This window comes from Macaca thibetana, chromosome 2 (genome assembly GCF_024542745.1).
Source record: "Macaca thibetana thibetana isolate TM-01 chromosome 2, ASM2454274v1, whole genome shotgun sequence".
Taxonomy (NCBI): domain Eukaryota; kingdom Metazoa; phylum Chordata; class Mammalia; order Primates; family Cercopithecidae; genus Macaca; species Macaca thibetana.
Window position 1 is genome coordinate 87,080,970 of NC_065579.1, and position 22,530 is coordinate 87,103,499.

Sequence of the window (22,530 nt, forward strand, 5' to 3'; positions counted from 1 at the left end):
TGAAACATCCAAAGCATCTGACACGTCTTTAAAATAAAAAAATCAGTACTTACCTTGTGCTTATTTCAAACTGTGGATTTCCTTGGTCTAAAATTTAAAAAAACAAAAAACAGCACTCTCAACTTTAAGCTAATTTGAATTGATTTTACATATTGATTTTTAAATACACATATATGCATACAGAGAATACTATAAAAATATATAAAGGTGTGTAGGTCTTGATCTTATTTTCCCAGGAATTCAGAAAACGTTGCTGCAGTCCCTGGGCTCACGTGGTCCTGGCATCCTCCCCCACGTCTCTAGCCCATCCTGCTGAGTTTCCTGCATGCATTGATTCTGGGTCCATTCAAGTTTCTACAGTTAGCTCCATTAATACTGAATTAAAGAATAAACAGTGTACCCATCAAATGCTGATTTTTTTCCATGTGAGCCCAAATTCTGTGACTTGATGAGGGAAAAAATCATGAGTCCCTGGGAGAGTGATAAGAGTCACATTCTTTACTAAAGTGTTGTCCCAGGTATGAGCATAACACCAGATCTCAACCTCCAGAGGCCCCCCACTGCCTCCCATGGCATAAAAGCCAAATTTCTTGGCCTGATATTTGAGGCCATCTCAGTCTTTTTCCTTCCACCCTATTCCTGACTGTCCCAGGCTAGGCTCCAGATCATCACTGAATGTGCTCACTTCAAGGCAGCTCTGTGATTTTCAAGGTTCCTGGGCCTACCTTTTACTACCGATGTGACTGGCACGTGTTGCCCAGTTGCTAGGATGGGATCATAGCCTTGATTTCTGCCAGGACTGGGGCTTTGCCTTGTATCCCACCCACAGCACTACCTGCTCCTGCACCCTTCCGGGTGGGGCCTGACCTTTCCCCGCAGTCTCCCTACACCTCCCGATCATAGGTAGTCATGCCACAGCTGAGGAGCTTGTCCCAAACCTCAGTGCCTGCCTCCCTCCTCAGCTTCTTGTGCTGCTGTATCTCACCCATCAGTGACACGCTTCTCTTCCCTGCCCAAGCCCTAGCTGACTCCATAACACCTGGGTACAATGTCCTCTTCTGCCTGGTTATCTCTGAGAGGCCCTCTCTCTAAATCCCTCATTGGCTCCCACTGTCCTTCCTCTCACCCATGGCCCTGAGGTCACTCTATGCTTTGGCCAGTGTATAGGGTTATTATGCTTAACAATCCACAAAGGTTGAAAGGTGTTGTAGGATGGTGTAAAAATGAATCTAGGAGATAATGTTTATATGTCAGAGCTTTGTAAAGTGCTCAGCAGGCATAAGGTACTGACAGTCCTGATATTCCTGATCTTGGAACCTGGGACACCATCTTCTCAACATTGCTTGGATACCCTCAAGGGTATCCAGAGAGCCTGAGTCTGCATTCTGCTCCTGGTTCAGCCCAGGGCCCTGGTTCCCACTCACTCACCATCCACTGTGGGCCCTCTCTGAATTCTTAGAGCCCTTGCCATTTGCATCACTCACAGAGACATTTCATCAGACCCTACTTGGTGTACTAGGCTCAGGAGACTCCGTTCTGCTGCGGATAAGTTGTGTAAAATTGACCCTCTGCTTGCACATCTGTAAAAGGAAGGGGCTGGTACAACACCACTGGGCCTTTCAGTTCAGTAATGTTTTTCTTTTTATCTAAACTACAGGCTGGGGCCTGGTTTTGCTTCTTATCTAGATTTTTGCATTCCTGTCACAACCTAAAGAGCACAGTGCAGGTCTTAAGGAGGGCTTGAGAAATCTCTTTCTGAATTGTCAACTGAATAAATGTCATATCTTCATAACAAACTTGTCTTTTTCTGCAGGGCCAGGAAGGCAGCAGGGGAGTCAGTTAGAATTTAAATTTTAGATTAAGCTTAATATTGTTAAGAAGTCAATTCTCACCAAATTGGTCTAGAGGTTTTACATAATCCTAATCAAAATCTCAATTAGTTTTTTTGAGAAGTTGACAAGCAGATTCTAAAATATATATAGAAGTATAAAGGACAGAGAATAATCAAAACAACTTTAAAAAGGAAGAACAAAATTAGAGGACTCTAACTACCTCATTTTAAGACTTATTAGAAAGCAGCAGTAACCAAGATAGTGAGGGACTGATGTCAAGGACTTATCAGAAAGCAGCAGTAACCAAGATAGTGAGGGACTGATGTCAAGGTAGACAAATAAATCAATGGAAATGAATCAGGCATCCAGAAATAGATGCACCTACATAAATAGTCAGTTGGAGAAAGAATAGTGTTTTTAACAACTGGCAATGGAAAAACTAGAACATCAATATGCAAAGGACTGAACTTTGGTCCATACCTCACACCACATACAAATCAAAAACAGAAACAAACAAACAAACAAACCAACACCCAAAATGGATCAGTGACCTAAATGTAAAACTATAAAACTTCTGGAAGAAAACATAGGGAGGAAATCTTTATGGCGTTTGGATAGTGATTTCTTAGGCAGGACACCAAAAGCATGCTCCATACAATTTTAAAATTAAATATTATAAGAATTAAAGTCTTTTGCTCTTCAAAAGTTACTCTTAGGAGAAAAATATGCCACACACTAAAAGAAAATATTTACAAAGCATTAAAAGGACATGTATCTAGGATATACATAAAAATTCTCAAAACTCAATAATAAGAAAACAATGAGCAAAAGATTTGAACAGACACTTCACCAAAGAAGATATAAAGATGGCAAAGCAGCACATAAAGAGATGCTCAACCATTAGTTACTAGAGAAAAGCAAATTAAAACCTTAATGACATACCACTATGCCCCTATTAGAAATCTGAAAATTTTAAAGACTGACAATACCAAGAATTGGTGAGGACATGGCACAAGTGGAATTCTCATACATTACTATGGGAATGGAAGATGGTATAATCACTTTGGAAAGTAATTAGAAATTTCCTAAAAATTAAACATACACCTACCATATGGCCAAACCATTATACTCTTAGGTATTTACCTAAGAGAAATAAAAACACATGTCCACAGGAAGACTTGTACTTGCATGTTCATAGCAGCATTATTCAAAATGGCCCCAAAGCAGACACAAATCGGATGTTCATTAACAAGTAAATAGATAAAGAAAATGGGGTCTAGCCAAACAATGAAATACTACTCAGCAACAACCAAAATATGTACTATTGTTTACAAAATGCAACATAGACGAATCTCAGAATAAATATGCCAAGGAGAGAAGCCAGACCAAAAAAAAGTACATACTGTATTATCTCTTATGAAATTCTAGAAAATGCAAACTAACCTCTAGTGATAGAAAGGAGATCGGTCATCACCTGGGGTGGGTGAGGGAGGGGCAGGAGGAAGGGAATGCAAAGGAGTGTGAACAAACCTTTGCGGATGATAGGCATGTTCATTATCCTGACTGTGGTGATGCCTTACAGATATATACAGATGTCAAAACTTATCAAATTGTACACTTTAAATATGTGTGGTTTATCGTGTCATTATACCTCAGTAAAGGAGTTTTAAAAATTATAGTAAAAAGTCTCTACCTAGAAACCTTAATAAGCTAAAATGTATGTCCCCAGGACTAACCCTAGCTATTCTATAGTTCTGGGGTGGAACCAGAAATCTGCATTTGTAGCAAGCCCTTCAAATAATTTGAATGCAGGTGGTCCTTAAACTACCGTTTGAGAAACACTGACCTAGTGAGTAAGGATTTCTAAACAAGCTTGTGACTAGAATGTTGTTTCTGCAGGAAACAAGTAATTTTTTCTACTAGTGTTACCATATCATTCCGTATTAAGCCTCTAGGACACTCCTATTCAATTACCACAACATATATTTAACATAATATTAATAGTTGTAAAACAAAAGCAAATCATAGTTTTTCCCATCTTATTTTTATACAAAGTAAAATCAATGATATAATCTTGTTACTGGTTCTTGGCAGTTACCTACAGTTTAAATCAAGAGCTTATGTTGCTTGGTTTTTGTGACAGAAAACTGATGTGGTGGCTTCCCAGTTACACTACTTGGTTTATCTTTTCCCTTATCTTATGATGCACACCCCTTGCACATTCCTGAGCAGCTGATGATCACAGAAGACCTAGAAAAAGTGTGAGCTAGTTGCATTCCTGCTATCTCTAAAGACAAAGGTTATCTTTTCATTTTTATGTGATTTTTCTTACCCAAAATGCAAACCACTGCCAGTATAAATGATGGAAGACAGACTTTCCACATGAGACTGACATTTCTTCACCCTAGTAACATTACCTGAGAGGAACATCAGAACTCAATTGATAAAGTTTGCTGTGGATTTTCCCACCAAATATCCCTACTATTATGAGAATTGGTTCAAAAACAAAACAAAACAAAAAAACAAAATGAAAGGATAAAGCCTACTTAAAGATGATTTTTACTTGCTGAAAGGAGTACAGCATGTGACATCAGTCAAAATGGTGGAGAAAAAAACCCTCCCCAAATTCTCTTCTTTGTGAAAGCATGGAAAAAACTGGCCAAAAATGGTCAGAAAATGTATTTTCAGAACACTGGAAAATTTTTTTTCTTTTTAAAAATTTTTTATTATACTTTAAGTTCTAGCGTACATGTGGACAATGTGCAGGTTTGTTACATGTGTATACATGTGCCATGTTGGTGTGCTGCACCCATCAACTCATCATTTACATTAGGTATATCTCCTAATGCTATCCCTTCCACTTCCCCCTAACCCATGACAGGCCCCAGTGTGTGATGTTCCCCTTCCTGTGTCCAATTGTTCTCATTATTCAATTCCCACCTACGAGTGAGAACATGCGGTGTTTGGTTTTCTGTTCTTGCGATAGTTGGTTCAGAATGATGGTTTCCAACTTCATCCATGTCCCTACAAAGGACACGAACTCATCCTTTTTTATGGCTGCATAGTATTCCATGGTGTATATGTGCCACATTTTCTTAATCCAGTCTATCATTGATAGGCATTTGGGTTGGTTCTAAGTCTTTGCTATTGTGAATAGTGCCACAATAAACATATGTGTGCATGTGTCTTTATAGCAGCATGATTTATAATCCTTTGGGCATATACCCAGTAATGGGATGGCTGGGTCAAATGGTATTTCTAGTTCTAGATCCTGGAGGAATGGCCACACTGTCTTCTACAATGGTTGAACTAGTTTACACTCCCACCACCAATGTAAGAGTGCTCCTATTTCTCCACATCCTCTCCAGCACCTGTTGTTTCCTGACTTTAATGATTGCCATTCTAACTGGCGTGAGATGGTATCTCATAGCGGTTTTGATTTGCATTTCTCTTGGCGAGTGATGATGAGCATTTTTTCATGTGTCTGTTGGCTACATAAATGTCTTCTTTTGAGAAGTGTCTGTTCATATCCTTCGCCTACTTTTTGATGGGGTTGTTTGATTTTTTTGTTGTAAATTTATTTAAGTTCTTTGTAGATTCTGGATGCTAGCTCTTTGTCAGATGGGTAGATTGTAAAAATTTTCTCCCATTCTGTAGGTTGCCTGTTCACTCTGATGGTAGTTTCTTTTGCTGTGCAGAAGCTCTTTAGTTTAATTAGATCTCATTTGTCAATTTTGGCTTTTGTTGCCATTGCTTTTGGTGTTTTAGTCATGAAGTCCTTGCCCATGCCTCTGTCCTGAATGATATTGCCTAGGTTTTCTTCTAGGGTTTTTGTGGTTTCAGGTCTAACACTTAAGTCTTTAATCCATCTTGACTTAATTTTTGTATAAGGTGTAAGGAAGGGATCCAGTTTCAGCTTTCTACATATGGCTAGCCAGTTTTTCCAGCACCATTTATTAAATAGGGAATCCTTTCCCCATTTCTTGTTGTTGTCAGGTTTGTCAAAGATCAGATGGCTGTAGATATGTGGTATTATTTCTGAGGGCTCTGTTCTGTTCCATTGGTCTATATCTCTGTTTTGGTACCAGTACCATGCTGTTTTGGTTACTGTAGCCTTGTAGTATAGTTTGAAGTCAGGTAGTGTGATGCCTCCAGCTTTGTTCTTTTGGCTTAGGATTGTCTTGGCAATGCGGGCTCTTTTTTGGTTCTATATGAACTTTAAAGTAGTTCTTTCCAATTCTGTGAAGAAAGTCTTTGGTAGCTTGATGGGGATGGCACTGAATCTATAAATTACCTTGGGCAGTATGGCCATTTTCACAATACTGATTCTTCCTATCCATGAGCATGGAATATTCTTCCATTTGTTTGTGTCCTCTTTTATTTCACTGAGCAGTGGTTTGTAGTTCTCCTTGAAGAGGTCCTTCACATCCCTTGTAAGTTGGATTCCTAGTTATTTTATTCCCTTTGAAGCTATTGTGAATGGGAGTTCACTCATTATTTGGCTCTCTGTTTATCTGTTATTGTTGTATAGGAATGCTTGTGATTTTTGCACATTGATTTTGTATCCTGAGACTTTGCTGAAGTTGCTTATCAGCTTAAGGAGATTTTGGACTGAGATGATGGGGTTTGCTAAATATACAATCATGTCATCTGCAAACAGGGACAAATTGACTTCCTCTTTTCCTAATTGAATACCCTTTATTTCTTTCTCCTGCCTGATTGCCTTGGCCAGAACTTCCAACACTATGTTGAATAGGAGTGGTGAGAGAGGGCATCCCTGTCTTGTGCCAGTTTTCAAAGGGAATGCTTCCAGTTTTTGCCCGTTCAGTATGACATTGGCTGTGGGTTTGTCATAAATAGTTCTTATTATTTTGAGATATGTTCCATCAATACCTAGTTTATTGAGAGTTTTTAGCATGAAGTGCTGTTGAATTTTGTCAAAGGCCTTTTCTGCATCTATTGAGATAATCACGTGGTTTTTATCTTTAGAGAACACTGGAAATTAAATGATGGCTTGCAGCAATCTGGAGAGCATTTGTTCAAGGAAAATGGCTGTGTCTCAGTATGAACAGTGAGCTTTTTAACTTGCCCTATTTCTATCCTCCCCTTCCTTGGGGGTAGCCTTAGAAATGAACAGCCTGCAATGATGGTGAAAATCAGCAGTCTGGCAGCCATGGGAGGGGCAGAACAGGAATGGGGGACCTACGGATCCTCAGTCTTATAGAATTATCATTATTTGACCTGTCCAGGGGTTTCTAGGAATACCCCACCTGCAAGACTGTCTTTATTAGGCCTGACTCAGAACTTGCCCAATGTGAAAAGTCTTTTCCCCAAAGGCCTTTGTAGAAAATGATTACAGGCAATTGTTTAACTTCTTGGTTGCTTGAGGTATTGGCTAACAGTGGGGCAAACATGGGCTAATCAAGAAATTTAAAAGGGAAAGCTCAGGAATAAGATGCTCATAGAGGCTTGTAAAGGCTCCAAAATATTTGTGAGACTCTAGAAGACCATGCACACATTTCCTGTGAATATGTTCAGGACAGATCTGAGAAGGCCCCATGATCTTACCTCTGGCTGATCTTGATGATCTGCACACACAGAAAGTGAAGGCTAGGCTAGAACTGTCAAGTGCCAGGCTGAGTGAGAAGGTGTGCCCTAATGTGCACACAGAGCCCCTTGGCAAAGACTAGAAGACTTATTGGTTTCAGGTGTTTAAAGAAATCTCTGTCGGGTCATTAGTATTTAAATCACTAAGCTAACTGAGCACAGGCTTCAAGGGCTGCACATAAATATAGACTTCACAGAATTCGTTTAGAAAAGTCACTAAAACAAACAACAATAAACAGTAACAACAACAAACAGGAGAGGTGGGAAAGTCCAATTTCCAGAGTTGCTACATTATGTTATTTAAAATGTCTAATTTTAACAGAAAATTATGAGACATATAAAGAAATAAGAAAATGCAGTCTATACCCAGGGAAAAAGCAAAACCAGTCAATAGAAACTGTTCTGAGGCTGGGTGCTGTGGTTCATGCCTGTAATCCCAGCACTTCAGGAGGCTGAGGCAGGCGGATCACCTGAGGTCTGGAGTTCAAGACCAGCCTGACCAACATGGTGAAACCCCATCTATACAAAAACAAAACAAAACAAAACAAAACCCAAAAATTAGCTGGGCATGGTGGCGTGCACCTGTAATCCCAGCTACTTGGGAGGCTGAGGCAGAAGAATCACTTGAACCCAGGAGGCAGAGGTAGCAGTGAGCCAAGATTGCACCACTGTGCTCTAGTCTGGGCTACAGAACAAGGCTCTGTCTCAAAAAAGAAAGAAAAAAAGAGAAAGAACAAAAGAAAGAAAGAAAGAAAGCGAGAAAGAAAGAAAATAACTCTTCCTGAGGAAGCCAAGATACTGACCTTACTAGACCAATACTTTAAATGAACTATTTTTATATGTTCAAGAAGTGAAAGGAAATCAAATATGAAGACTAAAGGAAAGTAAAAGAACAAATCCTCATTAAATAGAGAATATAAATATTTGTTTTAAAGGACCAAACAGAAATTCTAGATTTCAAAAGTATAATAATTGAATGAGAAATTCACTAGAGTGGCTAGATAGCAGATCTGAGTAGGCAGAAGAAAGTATGAGAGAACTTAGATATAGGTTAATTGAAGCTATCCAGTCTTAGGAAGAGAAAGAAAGAGGAATGAAGGAAAAATGAATAGAGCCTCAGGGACTGCGAGATACCTTCAAGCATGCTAATAATGCATAATGGCAGTCTCAGAAGGAGAGAGGGGTAAATGGGCTAAAATAATATTTAAAGAAACAATGGCTGAACATTTCCCAAATTTGATGAAAAACATTAATCTTTACCTTCAAGAAAGTCTATAAACCCCAAAAAATATAAATTCAAAGAGATCAAGATCCACACCTAGACATATCATAATCAAACTGTCAACAAAGACAATGAAAGAATCTTGAAAGCAGCAAGCATACAGAAGGACTCTTCAATAAGATTAACAGCTGATTTCTATCAGAAATCACAGAATCCAGAGGGCAATGGCATGACATATTCAAAGTGCTTAGAAAAAAAAGAGTGTCAACAAAGAATTCTATACCTAAAGGCAATTTATTTCCAACAATGATGCCAAGACCATTCAAAGTGGGCAAAGAATAGTCTTTTCAATCAATGGTTCTGGGACAATGGATATCCACATTTAAAAAAATGAACTTGGGTCCCTAATTCACATCATATACAAAAATTAACTTGGAATGAATCAAAGACTTAACTGTAAGAGTTAGAACTATAAACTCTTTGCAAAGAACACTATCAAGAGAGTAAAAAGACAATGCACAGTATGGGAAAAAATACTTGCAAATAATATATCTGATAAAAGTCCAGTATCCAGAATAACCATAAAATGACAAGCTAATTAAAAAACATACAAAGGAGTTAATAGACATTTCTACAAAGAAGATACACCAATGACCAATATGCATGTTAAAAGATGCTCAACATCACTAGCCATGAGGGAAATGTAAATCAAAATCACAATGAGATACCAGTACATGCCCACTAGGATGGCAATAATAATGATAATAATGTTATTATAATGAACAATAAAAGTGTTAGTAAGGAAATGGAGAAAATTGAACCCAACTATTATATTGCTGGTGTGAATGTGAAATGGTGGTATTGTTTTGAAAGATGATTTGGAAGTTCCTCAGAAAGTTAACAAAAGTTACCATATGGTCTGGCAATTCCACATACATACACTCAAGAAAATTGGAAATAAAGATTCATACAAATATCTGTACACAAATATCCATAGCAGCTTTACTTACAGTATCCAAAAAGGGGAAAAAACCCAAATCTTCATCAACTAATGAATGGATAAACAAAGATGGTATATCCATACAATGGACTGTTATTCAGCCATAAAAATGTATGAAGTACTGATAGATACTACAACATAAATGAAACTTAAAAAAATATGCCAAGTGAAAGAAGCTAGACAGAAAGGGCTATATATGTAATGTGTAGAGGAAAATCCAATAGAGATAGGAAATACATTAGTGATTGCCAGGGGCTGGGGGAAGAGGAAAGATGGAGAATGATTGCTAATTGGTACAGAATTTTTTTTGTTGGGAGAGAGTTATGAAAATATTTTGGAAGTAGAATTAGAATTAGGTTGTTAAATACTTTAAAACAAAAAACAGACGGGCGTGGTGGCTCACGCCTGTAATCCCAGCACTTTGGGAGGCCGAGGCGGGTGGATCACGAGGTCAGGAGATCAAGACCATCCTGCCCAACATGGTGAAAACCTGTCTCTACTAGAAATACAAAAATTAGCCAGACGTGGTGGCGCACCTGTAGTCCCAGCTACTCGGGAGGCTGAGGCAGGAGAATCACTTGAACCTGGAAGGCATAGGTTGCAGTGAGCCTAGATGGCGCCACTGCACTCCAGCCTGGGCGACAAGAGAAAAAACTCCGTCTCAAAACAAAACAAAAGACAAAAGTAAAAAGTAAAAAAAATAGAATTAGACTAGGGATGCTTACTGAGCCTTGTGAATAGTCTAAAACCCACTGAATTGTGTACTTTAAGACAGTAAATTTTATGGTATGTTAATTATATCTTGATGTTTTAAAAAAGTAGTACAGTGTCTGAAAGGTAGTATTGGCCATTTGAATCTCTGTTAACATTTTCTTGGGTGGCCTTCAGATTTTTGATTAAGAAGTTGACCTTGGCAATTAGGTGGTGGGGGGAACACAACCAAAAGGGACAAACCAGCACAACCACACACAATCACACAACCCCTCCACCTCCACCACAGTCAAAAGCGAGCACAGGTGCTTCCAGGGACTGTGAAAATGTGGCCTCATTTGTTTTCCCAGCAAACCATTTTCTTTAACAATATCCCCAATTTGCATATCCCCCACTGAGCTGAAATCAGTATAACTCTACAGGCGAAAGTCAGCAGGGGTAACCTACCTGTAATATTATTTTGTTGTTCCATCAATAATTTACTTATTTCTGAAAACCAACAGTCTCTGATTTCTTTTGAAGCTGCCTGCAATTACACATAAGAAAACACTATGAGTATAAGACTACCCTGAGTATTCATTGCAGAGTTTTTATTCTCCCAGTGACCGTTAGCATAATGAGATAGAAAACACTCGTCGAGTTATGGGAACACAATGAGGAAAGAGTAGAGGAGACCCATGGGGAAGGCATGAGCTTTACCTGCAGGATGTATTTCTCAAGTCCATTTCGACTGGCAATTTCAAACTTTCTATGGCTCCCCCTTCCAAGCTGGCGAATTGAAAGTGTCGTCAACTATTATAAAGAGGGAAGAGAAATGTTCTATACCATCGTTTTCTGATTTTAAAATAGTCCCTGTCAATCACTCTAATCCTTTCTGTCCCTGACAGCTCTCTTCTTTCATCTTCCTTTCAAGTTTTTGCTTTCCTCTCTTAATGACCCCAAGACAGCATAAAACACAATCTGGTACAGTGTCTTCTGTCTCATCTGCTTCAGAAGGTAACACAGACTGTTAACTTTCCACTGTATCTTTCTGCAGGAGGCGCTGCAGCCCTCAGCCTTTCAGTGAAGAGACCATTTCTCCTTCAACACCTATTTTACAACTTTCTTTTTTTTTTTTTCTTTTTTTTTTTTTTTTTGAGACGGAGTCCCGCTGTGTCGCCCAGGGTGGAGTGCAGTGGCCGGATCTCAGCTCACTGCAAGCTCCGCCTCCCGGGTTTACGCCATTCTCCTGCCTCAGCCTCCCGAGTAGCTGGGACTACAGGCGCCCGCCACCTCGCCTGGCTAGTTTTTTGTATTATTTAGTAGAGACGGGGTTTCACCGTGTTAGCCAGGATGGTCTCGAACTCCTGACCTCGTGATCCGCCCGTCTCGGCCTCCCAAAGTGCTGGGATTACAGGCTTGAGCCACCGCGCCCGGCCACAACTTTCTACATAATAGTAACTGAACAAGGATCCATTAAGAAACATAAGCAACAAGGCCGGGTGTGGTGGCTCATGCCCCTGTAATCAGTCCTGTAATTCCAGCACTTTGAGAGGCCTAGGTAGGTGGATCACCTGAGGTCAGGAGTTCGAGACCAGCCTGACCAACACGGTGAAACTCTGTCTCTACTAAAAATACAAAATTAGCTGGGTGTGTTGGTGCGCACCTGTAATCCCAGCTACTCGGGAGGCTGAGGTAAGAGAATTGCTTGAACCTGGGAGGCAGAGGTTGCAGTTAGCCAAGATCATGCCATTGCACTCCTGCCTGGGCAACAAGAGCAAAACTCTGTCTCAAAAAAAAAAAGAAAAAGAAAAAAGAAACATAAATAACAAAGGCTACTATGAACAAATTAACAGCTTTAATCACAAGAGCATAAATGTATAGGTGTGTGACTCCTGTATGTGTGTGTGTGTGTGTGTGTGTGTGTGTGTGTGTGTACCTGATAGCTAACTGGCTATACAGATAGCTAAACAGTTTCTAAACAGGCGAGAAAACAATGCTTGGTGTGGGCCTGGGTCCCTTAGACCCCAAGGTCAGGACAATGCCTGCACTTAGACACAAAGATGCACCGTTGAGAAGGGCAAATCTAAGATGAAATCCAGCCCATGTTCTCACCACTATGCCTTTCACCTCTCTTTCACCTCTTTGCCTGGAGGAAAGAGGGTACTTTTACTAATTAGTTTGTCCAGACCGGCTACCATACAGTCTTTTTTCTCTAGTACAAAGGCATCTCCTATGCCAGCCCTGGCCCTGTCTAGAGACTGATTGTAAGCTCTGACCCTGGAGTCAGACAGACCTGGGTACGGATTCTAGCCGTGTGGGGTGGTATTTGGCAAGTTAACTTCACCTCTCTGCACTGCAGCTTCCTCATCTGTAAAATAAGGAAACAATCTCTCTCTTTCTGCACAGGGCAACTCCCAGATGCAATAGGACTCCCTTTACCTTCATGGCCTTCTTGAAGCTGTAATGAGGAGACAATCCCTGGTCCCCAGGCTCCATTCGTATCTTACAGAACACTATTCCCCTTTCAAATAGGTAGATTTGCCTCTGGCTGGGCTTAAATCGAATCAAATCCTTCATTTTATAACGATCCTTGTGAATTGTCCAGACGCTGAAAGGGCCGTGCAGCAACAGCTTGCCTAGTTTTCCAATGTCATCCTTTTGGAAACACACATACAGGAAAAGAAGCTGTAAAATTACTTGACAGAGAAAGAAGCCTTTGTGGCCTGTTTTCAAATTTTAGAAAGCATGCTTCTTTGAAGTTTACAATTCTAACAGTGCTTTTCAGGCTGATCTGTCACTAAATCAAAACTACAATTTTGTGAGCTTCACTGAGTGCGGCACCGTTTAGTTATACAAGGAAATCAATTCAGCTATGAAAGGTAATGCTACACGTAAAGAATGCTAGAAATACTTGAGCTAGAGATAGGGGACTGTGATATTTTTGACTCAGTTAATTTTTAACTAGCAGAATTCAATTTCCTCTGCACTATGTTTGATACGTGACAGTCTCCTTCAAAGGGACAAGAAATTAACATTTCAATTATGTCCAGGAGAGACAGAATTTTGGCTGCATTATGGACCCATGAGCATCTGTGTGTTCCATCTGCATCCTAACTTCTGCTTCAGGTATATGAGAATCTGAGAACATGAAGCTTTTTCTGAAAAGAGAAAGTTTAGTATGATCTAATCTTCATAACATTGTAATGGAAACATTAACTGCATTCAGCTCTGGGTTTTTCAGAGTGAGTCAACAGTGCCAAGATAATACCAAATGACAGGTAAAAGTCCGTTTGACTCTAGGTATATACTGAGTTGCCGCTCTCTCCACCAGCAAGGCTGCCTTTGTCACATGTCTGGTTGAAAGTCCAAATGAGATGACCCTGCCTTCTCTGAGCTCTCTTCAAAAGACAGTGGACTAAGACGAGCTGGGAGCGAGACATTTTATCTGGTATTTTTCAAAACTTTGATTGCTTAAAGCAGGTAAGAATTCATTTCCCTGAATAAAAACACCAAAAGGAACAAATTATTTGAAGGGGACAAAGACAAAGAAATCTCCCTAAGTGACCTCTAGCTGAGATCAATCCTTATGATTCCTGAGTTAATACCGGAAATACGTACTCCATTCATAATTCATTGGGCATTTTTATAATTTATAGTTTATATGTTAGGCAAACTTTAGGTTTTTTTTTTTTTTTTTTTTAAAGAATTGACTTAACTTCTGAAACATTAAAAGAAAAACTTCAAGAGCAATAAACTCTAGTCATTTCTATGGTGTCTATGGCATTATTTTCTATGTTAATTTTTTATTTTCTTCTTTGGAAAATTTATATATGTCGACTGTGGTGAATAAAACCCTCAAACGTCCAGGAATGAGGCCTTCTTTCCTAAAAGCCAATGCTCCTGTTCTGTGTTAACAGTTCACCACATTCCAAAACAGAAGGGTGGAGAGGCCCACGAGGACCCTGGATAATTTTTTCACTCTATCTGCATCCATCAAGGACCTACTCAAATGTGATCACTACAGATCTTAGTGATTGCTTTTTCCTTTAAACTCATTCAGTTCGTACTCAATATCGACGTAAATAGTGCAGGAAGTATGTTTTCGTAAAAGCAACTGGTAGAAGCAGATACTTAATATTCACTGCATAAACACATGTCATCGGCACAGGTTGAGCATCCATAATTTAAAAAATCTGAAATCCTCCAACATCTGGAACTTTCTGAGAACCAGTATGACACTGGAAGCGAAAAATTCCATACCTGCCCACACGTGATGGGTGGCAGTCAAAACACAGTCAAAATTTTGCTTCACGCACCAAATTATTTTTTATTTATTTATTTTTTTGAAATGGAGTCTTGCTCTGTTGCCCAGGCCGGAGTGCAGTGGCACAGCCTTGGCTCACTGCAACCTCCGTATCCTGAGTTCAAGGGACTCTCCTGCCTCAGCCTCCCGAGTAGCTGGGATTACAGGCGTGCATCACCATGCCCGGCTAATTTTTGTATTTTTAGTAGAGCTGGGGTTTCGGCATGTTGGCCAGGCTGGTCTCGAACTCCTGATCTCTGGTGATCTGCCCGCCTTGGCCTCCCAAAGTGCTTGGATTACAGGTATGACCAACTGCACCCAGCTTTCATGCACAAAATTATTTAAAACATGTAAAATTACCTTCAGTCTAACTGTATAAGGTATACATGAAACATAAATGAATTTCGTGTTTAGACTTGGGTTCCATCCCCAACATAACTCAATATGTATATGCAAGTATTCCAATCCTCCCCTAAAAAAAAAAAAAAGTCCAAAACACTTTTGGTCTCAAGCATTTTGGCTAAGGGATATTCAAACTTGTAGTTTCTATCTTACAATGTATTCACTCTCTACCTCACTTTAAACATTTGACACATCTTAGAGAAATACATACAGTATAGGCAGATAGAAAATAACTGAGAGAATTAGGGTGAAGAAAAAGCAAAGAAGTTGGGAGGTTGGCGCCTGCCTGTAGTCGCAACTACTTGGGAGGCTGAGGCAGGAGGATCACTCGAGTCCATGAGTTGGAGACCAGTCTGGGAAACATAGGGAGATCCCCATCCCTAAAAATAAAGATAATAAATCAGATGAACTGTTCCAGAAGGTGTAGAAGATGAAAGAAAAGATGAAGAGGTTATATGTAAAATGCATATAATAAAGTCATTTAAACTTGCTGCAGACTTGGCTCTGACTTTCTAATAGCAATACAGAGGGAAACATGGTGAGTGATATGATTTATTGTGTCTGAAGACATACACAAACAAGTTGTTCAGGAAAAGCACAGCTATTCCTGTTAAGCTATAAGAAACATTTCTCCCAATGATATGTTGTCACTGAGCAACATCCTCAACCACGCTCTACGTTAGAAAGAGGAACATGTTTTAGGTAAAGCTGCTCGTAAGAACACATGCGGTCAGTGTGGAGGCTCAACTGTCAAAGTAATTCTAGAAGAGGCTAGGATGATGGGGGAACGGGCATAAGTCCAGGTGTCCTCTCTTTAATGACTTGTGGAAGATGGGGTGACGTGAGTTAAGGCATCCACAAGGCTACAGACTATTACTGTAGAGGAAACAGCCCCAACCAGAAATGCTGAAGAGGCAGCCTCAGGCAGCTAGGTTTGTGCTTTATTACCTCTGAACCCTCCTTCTCACCCCATCCATAGCCATGCTGCTGTACCTTCATAGGCAAGTTTTGAGGTTCTCATGAGATTTTGGGGGAACACTCTTCAACTCTGTACAGGGGCATCACTGAACAAACTCCTTGGATGAATCAGTATTCCCTCACAGTGATGAGTATTTTGCTTCCTGTCCCGTACTCCCAAGCACCACTAAATGCCAATAAATAAATACTAGGGAATGCCAATAAATAAATAAATAAATACCAGGGAACATGTATCTGAAAGAGGTTGTGCAACGTGGCCTCTGACCTTGAGATCAATTACAGTCTAGTTGGAAAGAAAAGGTACACATGACGGAAAAGGTCATTCTTGCTCCTACTCAGGGATGTGAATCAAGAGAGGCACCAGCAGCTGACCATAGGGCCCCCAGCATAAAACAATGTGCCAGGGGTTGGAAGTGGCAATATGGTATCTCCCTGAACTGAAGAAAACAGGAGGATGCGGTGACCAGCAGGAGATGGGGCTGTGAGATGCTTTAGGGGAAAGCAGGCAGCGGAATAAACAAAAAGGAAACGACTATGAAGAAGGTGAGTCATTAGAAATTATGAGGAAGAGGAAGACACTGACGGAAGGGAAAAAAACAGTCAGTAGGTGGCAAGAGGAGGGGCGAGCAGGCATGTAGGTGCACTTGACACATACAGGCAGGGCACACGGGTAAGAACCCCGGCTCCCTCCCCAGGCCCAGGCCCCAGAGCTGCTGTGGATCCCAGGTTTGTTCAGTTCCCATCTCCATGAGCCTGGCTTTGCCATTGTGACTTCTTGAGACGCCGCAGGTCAGCTTTCCAGTAAGTCCATTATCACCGGAAGTCACTGGAGAGGGTCGCTGGGTCTTTCAAGTCTGGCAGAAACATATGGGCACATATCCTCTGGGTCATATTGCACAATGGTTCTCAGACCACACATATGACAGGATCGCCCATCTCCACGCCCAAGGCCCAATCTCCAGCGGGTGAGCACATGCCCTACCCGGTGCTGATGAAGAGCAGGCACACACGCTTCACCGTCATCACGGTGTGTGCTGTGTGGAGCTACTCCACCTCCAACAGGAAGCTGCAGGGACATTCCCTGAGCAGGAGCAAGAATGACCTTTTCCATCATGTGTACCTTTTCTTTCCAACTAGACTGTAATTGATCTCAAGGTCAGAGGCCACGTTGCACAACCTCTTTCAGATACGTGTTCCCTGGTATTTATTTATTTATTGGCATTCCCTTGTATTTATTTATTGGCATTTAGTGGTGCTTGGGAGTAGGGGACAGGAAGCAAAAGACTCATCACTGTGAGGGAATACTGATTTATCCAAGGAGTTCATTCAGTGATGCCTCTGTACTGGGTTGAAGAGTGTTGCCCCAAAATCTCATGTCTATGAGAACCTCAAAATATGACCTTATTAGGAAAGAGGGTCTTTGCGGATATAATTGGTTAAGATGGGGTTGCACTTGGTTAGGATGTGTCCAAATCCAATGACCAGTGTCCTTATCAAAAGAGAAAACAAAGAAATGGAGACGCACGCTGAAGGAACAGCCATGCGAGGGCAGAGGCAGAAATTGGAGTGGGGCAGCTCTCAGTCAAGGAACTCCAAGAATTGCCGGCAGTCACCGGAAGCTCTGAAGAGGTAAGGAAGGATTCTTCCTGAGAGCCTTCAGAGGGAATGTGGGCCTGCTCACACCTTGACTTTGGACGTCTAGCCTTCAAAACTGTGAGAGAATAAATTTCTGTTGTTTGAAGTCAAGTAGTTTGTGGTTCTTTGTGACATCAGCCCTAGGAAACGAATATACTCCCAACTGTTTTCCACTAGTAACAAGTGTGGCCATATCACACGGTGTGTGGAAGAACCTGATGGTTGTGAACTCAGAGATGGAATATAGGGGCTACCTCAAACGAGTAAGTGATAAGTTAGATGGCCTCCTCTGTACAAGAAGTGATAGCAAAATCAATTAGTAAATGCTACCATTTTCATGCCTGGGCATTCTGTAGGTCAGAGCCCCGATACAAAGATTTCAAATGTGACTACATTGGCCAAATGAAGAGTCTGGCTGAGAGACTGAATCTAGGGAAGCTGGCCTCAGGAAGAGCTTCTTTTGGGTGCCCACGTTTCCATTCCTGGTAGTAAGAGTTAATGTGACTGTCACAAACTTATTGCACAAAGAAGCAGGAAACATCTGTATAAATGGATCCACACAGAGCCTGAGTCCAGAAATGAAAAGCAGAAGCTGTTGGAGCCTGTGATTACAATAGTCAGGGGCAAAAAGGTTTCTTCCTTTCCAGCCTGAGCAGGTCCCCATATAACTTACCACTAGGGCTGTTTATTCGGCATCTGCTGGGCGCCAGACACAGTGCTTGGTGCCTTACCCATGATTTAATCCTCATTTACTGCCGGCAACTACCTGCAATACAGGTGTTATGGAGGGGGCGGAGGGTGGAATGAACAAGATACTTTGCCTGGGTCACTAGGATTATTTACTCAGCCCTATCTCTGCAGGTAACACTGGGGTAAGGAAAGAGGAAACTGCAATAGAAATAAAATCCTGGCCCTAGCCCACAACGAACTTCCAATACAAATACATCCTTTAGTGGTTTATATGGATTTGTTCCAAAAAGGAAGACTGTTCCATTCAATCTTTACAATTCAACTTTGGAACTTGTCCCTGGCAAGTCAGAATTTAAATGCATCTCTATTTTGCATTGGATTTGAAAAAAACTTTTTTTTTTTTTTTTTTGCAAATGCATAGAAGAAAATTATATCTCAGTGTTCCACAAAACAAACTTGTTTGGAAAAGAATTTTAAACTTCTGTGATTAAGTTAGACCCAGGACTAATTGAATATGCATAAAAAGGAGAAAATATAAATATCAGAAGGGATTTTTTTTCTAGTTGTTTTCTAGTTGTTTAATTGTGATAATTTAATTATCACATTCAATTTCTTTCCTTTATAAAGCCAGGTTAATATTAAATTTCAAGCAGAGAAACTAAGAGGTTAAACTCTGGATTCAGCCATGCATACAGCATGTGATTATAAACACCCGTCATAAAACTCCACAAAATGGAGACAGAGTCTCAGAATCATTTGAGCTCAGTTAGAGGTAGTTGTTAGTCAACTCTAATCAGAATCAGATGAAGAGTGGAATAGCACCCTGGATAGGGAATGAACAAAAAATAGTCCAAACTGACAGCCATGTCATCTTGAGTGAGTTAACTCTTCTTCCATGGATCTTCTTTTGAATCAGAAGGTTGAAAATTCCAATGCCTACTCCTCCATAATTCAACAGGATTATACAAAACTGTCAGGAGAAATCAGCTAATGTATTAGATGTAAAAGTAAGTTAAGTCTTAGTAGAAAAGGTACCAAAAAGCATCTGGCAAAGGCACAGTTCTGAGGACACATGGTCAAAAAAGGTCCTTTGCTTTGCGTGTAAAATCTCCAAATTCTATAAGCTGGTACATCCTATTTGCATGCAAACTAGCTTGGAATGAAATTAAGGCAGAATATTATTTCCTCATGTTTTAACCATTCTTTTCTCACAGCCTCCTCCTCCTATGTTATTTACACTAAGAGTTTCCTGCTCTGTGTATCATTTCCAGGACATTCATTAGATTCAGGGAAATGAAATTTAATAGGGGTGGCTAACACATGATTCAAGATTAAAGAAAGAACAGAAAGATGCCCCAAATTGACCTAACAAATTGTTCCCTTGACTTTCCTTAGCCGAAGAAGGAAGAATTGTTACCAAGAAAATGATCCTTACACACAACATAACCCTACTCTGCATTTTATGCATATCCTCTTGAATCATGCATCAGTCATGAGCAGAGGCACCTTGGAGTCCCAGGGGACAGTAACAGCATCATGGCTGGGATCACAGGGTTTGTGGGGCTAAGTTTCTGAGATCCAGGCCCAAGAAATACCAGCATGGGAAGTAAAAACATCTCATTTTTCGGACCTTAATAACTTTCATGGTTTGACTTATGACAAGGAAAGAAAAGTCATTTCCTCTACCAAGACCTCATACATGGTATGTTCAAAACCAGACAAAAATGAAAAGAAAAAAAAAGGAAAAAGTATAATATAATCACAAGTGACAAAAAAGCAGAAGAAGGGGTCACAGAGATGTGATGTAAGAAGAACTTGGCCTGGCACAGTGGCTCTTGCCTGTAATCCCAGCACTTTGGGAGGTGGAGACAGGTGGAACATGAGGTCAGGAGTTCGAGACCAGGTTGACCAACATGGAGAAGTCCCGTTTCTACTAAAAATACACACACACACACAAAAATTAGCTGGGCATGGTGATGGGCGCCTGTAATCCCAGCTACTCAGGAGGCTGGGGCAGGAGAATCGCTTGAACCTGGTGGGCAGAGGTTGCAGTGAGTCAAGATTGTGCCATTGCACTCCAGCCTGGGCGACAGAGCAAGACTCTGTCTCAAAAAAAAAAAGAAGAACTCAACCTGCCTGCCATTGCTGGCTATGAAGCCATGAGCCACGGAGCGTGGGTGGCCTTTTTAAGCTGGAAAACTCAATGAGACAGATGCTAGTCTCCACAAAGGAAAGGAAACACCTTAATTTTAGCCCATGAGACTGTGTTGAACTTCTGACCCTGGAACTTCAAAATAATAATAATAATGAATTTATGCTGCTCTAAGCCACCAAACTTACGGTAATTTATTATGACAGTGAAATAAAACAAATACATCTGAATCAAAATCTAGAGTACTTCAAAGTAAAAAACAAAACAAGTCGAATATTAACTATGCTCCAGTCTCAGAGATCATACAGTTATAGGGGATGTTTTGCCTGGAATGCCTGGAACCAGCCTGCTCCAGATTAACACTGATGCTGGAGCTCAGCTCCCCAGTGTTGGCCTCTAAATGCATCTCTTGGGTTTTCATTAGACCATTTGGATTAAGGCATGTACACTGTATATTTTTGGGGCCTCTTCTGGGATCTGTGATATAAAATTGGGGCAAGAATATAGGACCTGTTTCCAAAATACTTTTCTCAGAGAAACTCTGAAACAAGAAGACAAATCTTTCACTATTTTAACAATGCCACAAGTTAGAAAATCAATTGCTCCTCCAGGACTTTTCCTCTGCCCATTTATGTTATGGCCCTTGACTTTCTGGTTTGTCCAGACAGTGGGTCAATCCCACATTCAGAACCCTGAGGAATAAACCCAAGATTCCTGAAGATGCCAAGGGACTGCTTGGAATCTCGTAGCCTGGGTTTACTAAGCGATTTAGGTGACTTTCCTCAGAGTTCAATTTCTTTACCATAGACGATCTCTCTGACTTTGCCAGAGCATTTCCTTGCTGTGTAGTATTGCACCTGCCTTTTGTGTGAGATGCTCTAACGCTGCTGTGGAACATACCGGACATTCAGTCACTGCTGCTAGGTCCACAGCCAACTCACAGGACTTGATCAAATCCTCTATCACTGCCAAAGCTTGTTGTAGTTCAGCTGAGAATGCTGAAGCCTTGGTTCTCTTTGGCCCATCCTGTGGAAAACAAATGCCTTGTTGGAAATCAAAAGTATACAATCTGGAAAGCAAAGAAGGAAAACAGGACAGAGATGAGGAGCCGGGGATCCAGCCAACCCTGACTGAGAATGGTGGATATTGATCTGTCTCCCTGCTCCCAAAGCATGGTGGCTAAAGATGCTTGTGGTTTAGGTATATGATATAGAGACAAGCAAAATCATCTACTTCTGTGCATTGTACTAGTGAAGAATGGAGTTCATAAATCATGGAAATTATATTCCTGCTACATAAGAAACATATAGAACTCAGCTTTTTTTTTTTTTTTTTTTTTTTTTTTTTTGAGAGAGAGTTTCACTCTGTTGCCCAGGCTGGAGTGCAGAGGCACGAACTTGGCTCACTGCAACCTCTGCCTCCTGGGTTCAAGCAATTCTCCTGTCTCAGCCTCTCAAGTAGCTGGGATTACAGGTGAGCACCACCATGCCTGGCTAATTTTTGTATTTTTAGTAGAGACAAGGTTTTGCCATGTTGACCAGGCTGGTCTCGAACTCCTAACCTCAGGTGATCCGCCCCTCTTGGCCTCCCAAAGTGCTGGAATTACAGGCATGAGCCACTGTGCCTGGCCAGAATTCAGCTTTTTTAAAGCATGGAAAAACCTAGCTCCTTTTAAATAGGTTCCTCTCTCTTTTATACCCCTATTCCCTGGGGCTAATTGAAAAAAAAAAAAAAAACCATATGGCCGGGCACAGTGGCTCACGCCTGTAATCCCAGCACTTTGGGAGACTGAGACAGTCAGAGCACTTGAGGTCAGGAGTTTGAGACCAGCCTGGCCAACATGGTGAAACTCCATCTCTACTAAAAATACGAAAATTAGCTTAGTGTGGTGGTGGGCACCTGTAATCCCAGCTACTTGGGAGGCTGAGACAGGAGAACTGCCTGAACCCAGGAGGCAGAGGTTGCAGTGAGCCCAGATTGTACCATTGCACTCCAGCCTGGGTAACAAGAGTGAAA

The 22,530-nt window shown here is 40.9% G+C and overlaps 1 protein-coding gene across 2 annotated transcripts in view; it reads right to left on the reverse strand.

Annotated features, from left to right (window-relative positions):
- MCF2L2 (MCF.2 cell line derived transforming sequence-like 2) overlaps positions 1–22,530 on the reverse strand; it is a 252,899-nt gene that overhangs the window by 16,240 nt on the left and 214,129 nt on the right. For both annotated transcript variants that reach the window (XM_050780177.1, XM_050780176.1), the window contains 5 exons: positions 21,415–21,540; positions 12,794–13,009; positions 11,072–11,164; positions 10,820–10,898; positions 54–87 (listed from right to left, as the gene is read on the reverse strand). In XM_050780177.1, coding sequence (XP_050636134.1) covers positions 54–87; positions 10,820–10,898; positions 11,072–11,164; positions 12,794–13,009; positions 21,415–21,540 — 548 coding nt within the window. The remainder of the gene's footprint in view (positions 1–53; positions 88–10,819; positions 10,899–11,071; positions 11,165–12,793; positions 13,010–21,414; positions 21,541–22,530) is intronic.